General features: G+C 34.2%; 1 protein-coding gene across 4 annotated transcripts in view; it reads right to left on the reverse strand.

Annotated features, from left to right (window-relative positions):
- Positions 1-10350, reverse strand: part of Mettl15 (methyltransferase like 15) — a 188711-nt gene that overhangs the window by 93225 nt on the left and 85136 nt on the right. For all 4 annotated transcript variants that reach the window (XM_005364050.3, XM_013352576.2, XM_026787667.1 and 1 more), the window contains exon 4: positions 5017-5153. In XM_005364050.3, the coding sequence (XP_005364107.1) occupies positions 5017-5153 (137 nt within the window). The remainder of the gene's footprint in view (positions 1-5016; positions 5154-10350) is intronic.

The following is a 10350-nucleotide window of genomic DNA, read 5'->3' on the forward strand; positions in this document are numbered from 1 at the left end:
GAGCTAGTTCCAGGACAGGCTCCAAAGCCACAGAGAAACCCTGTCTCGAAAAAAACCAAAAAAAAAAAAAATTATATTTACATTTTATCAAAACTGTGAATGCTGTATAAATTTAATGGAGAAAACCTTGCAAAGGATTCAGAAGAGTTGGAGACTAGGGATTACCATTGTCTCGCAAACATTCTCATGTGAGATAGCTAATCTTACCAAACTAATGGTACAGAGAATCATGTAAATTAGTGAAGCTCGTCTCTAGGTACAGTGTATTAATTAATGGGGGAGCACGTGTGCCCTGAATGTAGTGAGTACCATCTTATAGCCGAGGGCCAGAAGGAATAAACAAGAAAAGGATGTCTTTTAGATAGCGTAGGGATTCTCTTTTTCTGCTTCCTGAAGACTATGACCTGAGTAAGCTGCTCTGAAAACCAGACTCACCTGCTTTGGCTTTGACTGAGAATATAACTAAATTATGTCCAGTCACTGTCCTTTGGTTGAGAATGCATAAAAAATAACCTGAAGCCATGAATTAAAGACTTGTCCCTTTTTGACTTCAAATGCAAATATGACAAAAATTGAGAAATAGCAGTGTAACAAGAGGAGGCAAATGTCAAATATCTAGTGTAAAGATGATAAACACATACTTATACAGATAAATTCTCTAATTATATCGCTATACAGGAAACTTTTGAAATAAAGCTAGGCTTTTAAAAATCTGTCTTAAAAATACAATAATGAAATCAGCATGATTTATATTTCACTCTTCAAACATTTTTCTATCTTTTCTGTATTTAATATATTGAACGCATCTTGTTCCTCCAGAAATTAGAAAAAAGCCTACATGTGGTTAAATTGCCTTCAACATCCATCTTTCAGTGCCCCACCGCTCCAGTTTAAATGTGTTTAACAACATCCATCTTCCAGTGCCCCACCGCTCCAGTTTAAATGTGTTTCCTCAGCGCAGTCTTCGGAGGCACTGGGGAAAGGTCCAGTTTCCAAACAGCAGGTAATCTAACATGTCATCTCTTCTGAAAGAGCTAAACTTGGTTAACAGAAGAGTCAGCATTTGCCTCTTGTTCAGTTTTCAGAGAAAATGCTGGGTTTATTAATGGGATAATAATATGATAGAGTAAATAATATGAAAAATTTCAGAAGTGTAAAATGTTTTAAAATGACAGCAACATAAATACATGAAAAGAAGTAATTACCTTTACTTTCTCAAAAGATATTCATACTAAAATAACAAATTACTTATTTCACTATATTCTCTAAAATAAATTGTGGTTACTTCCTTCAAGAAGATAATATTCCAATAAACATCCAGTATTCCCAGGAATAACTTCCATTCAAATTTTTCATTGTATAAATTTTATACTATTGATACAATAAGGTATTCATGTATGCATGTACACACTGTACAATACATCGTATATTATAATTTACATGAATATGCAAAGATGCGATCATATAAATATAGCTTCTTTTAAATGTTGTTCCCTTCTCTAAGCTTCCTGTCAACTATACATACAATATGTATATATATACATACACTGTTGAAGCCTAAAGAAGGGTCTTGTTAGGCACTTCCTCTTTTATTAGGCAACTTTCATTTTTTAAAAAAGCATATCTTTATATTAATATTAGAAATATCCTTTAAAATGAATATGTGTATGTTCCCTATATCCTCATAAACAAAAATGTACTTTTCCACCGAGTACCACTATAATTTCATTTCCCATAGTGTATAACTATAATTTCATTACCTCCATTACCAATACTAAACTAAGTTGGGACATTTTTTCAAATCTTCTGTGAAGAAATCTAACAAGAATTTTTATGTCCATTTTGACAATTGGATTTTGTGGTCTTCTTATCAAGTTTTAAAAATTCATTCTATATTAACATATTAATCCTTTCATATTCCATTTTAAAATTTTCTATTGAAAAATTAGTGTGTTACTTTATAGCCAGGTCTTTTCATTTTATAGAATATTTTTTTCTAAATTATGATTCATAGATCTGTGACTGTAATTAGGCTAATTTCTCAAACTTATGTTGTTCCTTCAGTTTACTTTTAGGAACTTTATTGCCACATTTTTCATACATTTTCCCTCTGTTGGAAGTCACTGTTTTTTTTTTTTTTTTTTTTTTTGTTTTTTGTTGAGCTCTACATTTTTCTCTGCTCCCCTCCCTGTATCTCCCCTCCCCTTCAAGCCTCTCCCAAGGTCCCCATGTTCCCAATTTACTCAGGAGATCTTGTCTTTTTCTACTTCCCATGTAGATTAGATCCATGTATGTTTCTCTCAGGGTCCTCATTGTTGTCTAGGTTCTCTGGGATTGTGGCCTGTGGGCTGCTTTTCTTTGCTTTATGTTTAAAACCACGTATGCATGAGTACATGTGATAATGGAAGCACTTCTTAATGTAATAGAAAAACAAAGGGTCATTGTTTTTCTGTAAAGCTGAAAGGCAGATCAGTCCTATATTAATAATGTGCTATCTTATCAATAAGCATACACATCTCTGTCTTTCTTTAAGCTGGTTTTACTTATTGGAATCTGCCTCCAGCCTCTCTAACACTCCCTGGGACTTCTCATGACAATGCCCTCCTAACCCATTAGTCTTCACAGCATCACCTGACGCCTGCAGTAAACGTCTCCTCTGCTTGTTATTCAAAGAGGTGCCCTTCCTATCTACTATAAATGAATATCACATCATTCAAATAAAAAGCAAATATCAGTTAAGATGAAATTAAGATGCTTAATGGATAAATGTTTTTCAGAAAAATAGGGGGATTCAAAAATAGTACTTCCACCCCCAAACAAATACGTTTCTGTTTGTTCAGATCTTGTACTGCAGTTAATAAAGTTACACTTTAAATAAAACATTGATAAACTTGTTATTAACAATTTTATTTACTTTTAGGGATTCTTATGAATGGAGTTTTTATACCCTTTCCTGTATTAGGTATTTAAATTTACATGGATTTCTAAGTTTATAGCTATTTCATCATATCATATGTAGTTTTTTATTGTTAATTATGCATACGTGTATGTGTATGTGAATGTGTGCTGGGCGGGAGTCAGGTACATGTGTGAGTGTAGCTGTTGGCAGAATACAGAAAATTGGATTTTCTGGGGTCGTGTTACAGGTGGTTATGAGCTGCCCTACATGGGTTCTGGGAACTGAAAAGGGATCCTTTGCTTTTCACTGATAAGCCATATTTGGCCTGTTTTGGGAGATCTTAACTATAGGTCAAATAACTATAAAAGAAAACATGAGTGAATATTTTTAAAGTTTCTTATTTACTTTTGTAAGGCATTTTAAAATTATAAATATAACAGCAGAAATTATGTAAACTGCTTAAAGGAATATTTACTTTTACAGAAATTAATTGTCATTAGCCCATTTCTTAGACAGTATTTTATATTTTGATTGTTTTCTTATGCCAGCAAGATGGCTCATTGCTGTTGAACAACAATCCCTAAGTTTGAGCCTATGGACTCACACTGTAGAGTGAACTGACTTCTAAATGTGATACAACATGTAAAAGTAATAATCAAGTAAATGTAAATCAAAATTATTTTGCTGATATTCATTTGTTTAACTGGAATATTTTTAATAAAAACAGCTAGATGATTATTATTTCTTTTAAACATTTATATGTCTAACATTAATAGCTTCCATGTCTACAAAGTGAAAAATACTATGCTTGGTAAAATAAAATCCACTTAAAAATAAGTACTTCTATGTATGTTACATTGCAGAAGAAGAAAGAAAATGGGATCAAGCCAAGAGACTTTCAGAAGAATGTACATTACTGAAAAATTCATTGAAAGTGTGAATCTTCCTCTTTAGATCTGCAAAATCTGCTGAGAGAGTGGAAAACGCGCCCCTCCTCCACCGAGTGCAGAATACTGTCCTCTCAAACTCTGGATAAACCTGCCCGTGGCCACGCTGTGCTGTTTCACCAGCCATGCCACCCCATTGCTGATAGTGGTAAGCAATAGTCAAACTTCCATTCAACTTTTCCTGATTCCAGGTGTGGAGTGTGAGAGAATAACATTCTCGTTGGCTGAAAATAGTTCTTATACTTGGAAACAGTCACCCAAGACACTGTCTCTTCTAGAATAAAGTATTACAAATACCATACGATACAGATTTTACTATGTAAGCCACTGTATTCTTTAATGATTGCTCATTAAGACAATATTGAGGATGTGCTGTGTGTGTCCACATATAAGGGTCCATGTGAGTGTGCATGCCAAGGCATGTATGAGAAGACAAGAGATCAGTGCAAGACTAGCAGTTAGCTCTGTCCTTTCAGCAAGTGAGAGTGATTGACTGAACTCAGGTAGTCAGGCTTGGAGGCATGCACACTTGCCTGCTGAACCAACTCTGACCCTATTTGTTTTAAAGGTGGCAGAGTGAGAGTCCACTAGTTCTGACAAAAGGATAAATCACTACATATGAATTGGAGAAAATTCAGAGAAAGCAGGTACAATATTGTGAGATACAGATATCTGTGAGATGTCATATATGTTATTCAGCTAAACTTGTAGCAAGTAATTTTTGCATTGTATTATATTGTGTAATATTTTGAGAAGATGTCTTGATATCCTTCCCAGGCTGAAGATTTAGATCAGCATGTCTCTGCTTAATGAGCAGTACATACTTGAGGCAAACGTCACTAAATACAGCTAACAAGAGTGATTTCCTGACAATATTTTCATTGTCAAATTATTTTTTGTGGAAATTTCAACATATATTTAATCTTATATACTGGAGTCCTTCTTTATATTTTATTCCCACAAATTTAGAAAGTATGTGTGCATTAATGGCATTGCTTTATGTGCACTATAAACACATTTACATTAATTCTTTCTTTTGTAGTGACGGATGTGAACAGTGAAATAGCCAGTAATGAAAAAATAGACCAACAGTCAAGGTCAAGCAAATTCCAGGAAGATAAACCAAACTTGGTAGAACTTAGCACCAAAGTTAAATAGAGAGTTACTTACGGATACACTTGCGAAAGCTGCTTGGCTATTGCATAAGCTGTTGGGTCTCGGTCTAAAGCATAGACAGTAATATCTGGTTCCTTCTGCAGAATAGCTTTTGTGTGTCCTCCTGCACCAAATGTCATATCTAGAAAGACCTTACCAAAATAGAAAACAATTACTCTTTAGCAATGAACATAACATTGTTTTCAACTACTTTATTTTGCAGAAGTAGACAGCTTTAAAGATAGGAACAAATATAAAAATAGTATTGTTTGCCCTAAATTCAAATTTTCAGAATTAAGACTTGGCTTTATTTTGAGCACTAAGTGTTTCATCAGAACAGAAGTAAGATTCACTGGAAAACCAAGACACATTAATATTTCACCACGAGGTCAAATTGGCCAGAGTGCTGTGATGCTAGCTTTAGTACTTTATAGCTAGCTGAAAACTAGCAATATTTCTAATAACTTCTCATTATTGGAGATAGCGTAAAATTGGTGTGGTTCATAGCATAATGATTTTATTAAATACTTAAAGGAAATCTAGATATATTCATGAAGGTGGGAATGAGACTAGATATTTCTAAAAACAGCCATGGAACAAATATAATAAAATCTGAAAAATAAAAAAATAGCAAATACAAGACAAAAGAGTCGAAGGCTTCTTATGTCTAACACTTGAGACAAATTCTAAGCTTGTAATTAAATTAGGTACATATCTTTGGAAAAAAACCACCAAAGTAACACAATTCTAATACCTTTAAACGTCTCCAGCGCTTAGGAGCAAGAATAATAAAAGACATCAAAGAAACAGTCTGAGCATGTTATATTATGTAATAAATATGTACACTGTTTTTATTTTATATTACCAGTGACCTTATTGAAATAGCCCACAAAACTAAATGTATGACGTTGGGAGGGTGTTCAAAGACTTCCCTAACTTCCAAACCAGTCCTAACCTACAAATTTGTACAGTGTTTCTTATGGTCCAGATCTGGTGTACTGCTCAACTGTAATTTTACAATTCCCTTTAAAATGTGGGCAAACAAGATAACTAAGAAGACTGAGATCTAGTTCTTACAATGTTTGTCTAAAAAGATCCACACTTTTAAAGAAATGTATCTAACTATATTCTAGTGTTCTGGTAGAATTATTGCAAATCTTTCACTCTCCAAAGAGTCATGGTTTGGATGAGAAATAATATTCAATGTAGTAATGTTGGATACAATGATAACCTAAGATTATGAACCAGAGTTAAAATATATTTAAGTACACATGTTAAAAACTGTATATACAAACTTCACAAGAAGGGAAGTCCCTGTGTCTGTTATTTTAACATTAAAACCTACTTAATCTGGAATAAATCTTCTCACTAAAATAGAAAGAACATGACCATAAAACAGAATGTGAACTAAACATGGGGGAAAAAGTGTACAAGCAGCACTGACAATTTTTTAATTTATGTATTTCATGCAGCATTTCATGATATATATATCATCATTTATGTTTCTGTATGACATGTCTGTATGCATGTATATGGATGTGTGGGTGTGTGGGGGTGGATACATTTGCCTGGCTTTATGTAAGTCCTGCGGCTTCGAAATAAGTATTTCACACACATATGGAAAGTTGTTTTTACATTTAGCCATTTCTCAAGACCGATATAAAACATTTTCAGAATTTAACATTATACTTCTATCAGCATTGGCACAAAAGCATGGCTATATATTATATACCACTTTAAATAGCAATTTTACATTTTAAGAGATTCATAGTTAGAGGAGCTGTAAATAGCTCAGCAGTAAAGAGCATTGGTTGCTCTTCAAGTGGCCCCTGTTTCAGTTCCCAGCACCCACCTGGAAGCTCACAACCATCTGTAACTGGAGTTAGAGAGAATCCAAAGCTTTCTTCTGCCTTCTCCAAGCATCAAGAATGTGTACTGTGCTCAGACATACATGCCAACAAAGCACACATGCACATGAAATATAAGCAAATAAATAATGTAAAGAAGAAAAACACACACAAATCTCATGATCAAATGATGGCATTTCCCAAAGCAGACCTTCAGGCACATAGTGAATAGGCAAAACAGGATCCTCTAAATTACAAATCTCTTATCCATCCTTACCTGTTTTAAAGTCATGATTTCAGCCTAATTTAATTAAAGAACTTTCCCCAAACAAAGCTCATATGTATCAACATCAAAAACCTGTTAGAACACTGGATTTAAATAAACAATTTTCACATGTGTTAACTTTTCCCAAGTAAAATGCATCCGAACCAGTTTTTTGAAATGGTATAGTCTCCTTATTCAAAGATATTCTGAAATATGTAAAATGATCACAATTTACATGATTATTTTTTAATATATCATGATTATATTCTTAGAGATGTACTACCAATAAAGAAGGTTTCTGCAGGTGAAGAAAAATCATTTATTACTAGCCAAATGTAACACAGCAAGCATAAAGTAAAAGATAAATGGGATTTATGAAATAAGAAGTGAACCCTACCACGTTTTGGGTGAATGGGTGACCAAGCCATCACTTTGCACTTCTAAAATTATAATAGGCGTTAATTTTTTATTCTCATGGATAATTAATATAGCAATAGGCCACATTTTTCATTTTCACAAGTTGATAATAAACAAGGAAATTTTATTATGGATGTACCCTTTCCTTAGAAATTTACAAAACAAATCAACATGAATGTTTCAAATGACCTTTTCCATAAACCACCTCTATAAATATGTCACAATTCTAATCTCATGCTACAATTTAATTTAAAAAAATCAAACTTGCTATTGATACTATGTTCTGGATAATTCATTTATGATCTCCATGGCCCTGGTCACATCATTCTAACTCTCTGAGCTCCAGGGGTTTGACGTGATTTTAGAGTTTATCAAGCATGAGAGTTATCCTGTTTCTCTAAGGAAAACTCAGGGGAAAAGAATGGACAAGTAGAAATATTTGGCTTTTTGAAGAAGAAAAAACTCAGATGAGAGATAACAGTTTATGATGATAACAGGAACTGAGAGGAGACCAGCTCTGCTTGAATAGCTTCAACTCCTCCAGTATTCCTTCTAAACAAAGTACAAGAAGGAATGACAGGGGAAGAAAACCAATAAAAACATGAATTCCCTAACCTGAATCCCAGCAGAAGGGGCACTGTGCCTGTTAAACAAGGAAGATTAACTGTCCGTAGATGAGGCAACCCCACTGGGATTGATTAGGTACTACGGAAGATGTCTTTAATCCATGTTCCCTCCCCACCTCTCGGTCTCTAACTCTTCTTCCTCCTCCCTTCCATCCCACTTCTTGTGGCAGATGAGTTCCGCGGTGTGCTTAATTATATCCTGCACTCTTCCTTCTCTTTTTAGGCAGATGTTTTTAGAATATATATTTCGTGTGAGTTTTTTCAGCACAGGAAAAAATATATGTTTTATAATTCCTATCTTTTTGAAACCATCAAAACCATTTCACTGCAAAGAAGCATCTTTTAGTAAAAATAAATAGAAAATGCTGGTTAAGCAGCAAAAAAACTGTATTTAAGAAGAGATATTTTTCTGAAGTTGGACAGAGGAAAGAGAAAAGATGCACAAGTTGTGACTTGACTAGTATAAAACGAGAGCAGTTTCCTGAAAGACAACTCAAAAGGAGAGCCCTAAGTTATGGATTCCCAGGAGTTCACGTTTTGTTTGGTGAGTATGTACAAGCAGAGCAAAGGAGTCCAGAAAATTCACTGGGGATGAAGTGAGTGATGTGCTTGTTGATATGATGTGAACAAAGAAGCTAAGGGTCCGAATGCCACCACATAAAAGCAGGGGATACTGAGGGCATCAGTCAAGAAACAGCTGCCAAATTTAGGACTCAGTACTGGAAGAGCACAGCAAAAGTTCTAAACTGCTCCAGAGATTCAAACTGTTATTTAACAATAACACTGTTTCATTAAAAAGGAGAACTCTTTGAGAACATTAATAATTTATAATTCACTGTAATGTTTAATTCTGTTAACAGTATGTTTTGTCAGTCAGCAACCTTTACATTTAAAATGAAAAAAATAAGCACTTTCTGGCTTTAGGTTAACTGTTTTTGATGTAATACAATTAAATGATATTTTATCTCTATAATCATCTAAAAACCAAAGAATCCTGCTCTGCTTATTTCCTTCTAAGTGAATTAACAATTGAATCACAGCTATAGATCTGATTTGGACATAGGACAGGAAAAAATTTCAGAAAAATAATGGTAGAACTAAATATTCTAATCCTTCAACTATGAGGAAAGAGGACCAGAAGGAAGCTGGTTGAGGGCAATGTTAATATCAAACCTGTCATCCCATAATACTTTCCTGTCAGAAATATATTACTAAAACACAAATGATATTCTCTCTTTTTCTCATTTTACTTTATTTTATTTTTGTAAATAGGATTTCTCTGTGCAGTTCTGGCTGTCCTGGAACTCTCTCTGTTGACCAGGCTGGCCTAGAACTCAGAGATCCACCTACCTCTGCCTCCCCAGTCCTGGGATTAAAGGCGTGCACCCCTGCCTTTAATGGGCATGGCCCTAAGTACAAGCTTTGCTTCATATGTCTCCATCATACTGGAAAACAACTAGTCCACCATTTCATTTTGTTCAGAGTGTTTATGAAGATAAGCCAGCTGAACATATTCCAAAAACAAACAAGTGTTTTGAATGTTGCCTGGTATAAATATTGCTTGTTATTGTCACAGACTCTGATGAAGACAGTATTCACAGGTTATAGCTTTAAGGTTGATTTTTTTATTTAAAAAGAGTAACCAAAAATTAAAATAAAACATAAAAACCAAAAAAGACATGGGTGTATAAAGCTAATAATCACAAATAATTTTAATGCAATTCCCTACTCATACAAACTTTTGTCTTTCTGGACTAAACTTCACCTTTTATTTGACTGTTTCCTGTGTTTTGAAGTCCCTAAGACTTTGGTAATGCTCCTCACTGAAGACGGAAAGTGATACAGACTAGTGTATCTGAAATCATCAACAGGGACTAGGGAATGTATAAATTGATTTCTTTTCAATACAGCAGTTCTAATCATTAAAAAAATCACATTGGAACACCATTGCTAAAATTGGACATGAAGAAATTTTTAGCCATGAACAGCATGAGGGCAGATCTCCCAATTACATTTTCCTAATGTTGATTAGTCATTTCCAATCTGTGCAAGATTTTTAATAGTAAGTTACCAACTGAATTTGGAAACAATATGGCCTGGCTTAACTTTAAGATATCCTCCTAAATGCAAACTTGTGCAACTTCTCAGGAAATTTGGGATCAACCTACACCTGGACCCAGCAATACCACTCTTG

This window comes from Microtus ochrogaster (assembly GCF_000317375.1).
Source record: "Microtus ochrogaster isolate Prairie Vole_2 chromosome 14 unlocalized genomic scaffold, MicOch1.0 chr14_random_1, whole genome shotgun sequence".
Lineage (NCBI taxonomy): Eukaryota > Metazoa > Chordata > Mammalia > Rodentia > Cricetidae > Microtus > Microtus ochrogaster.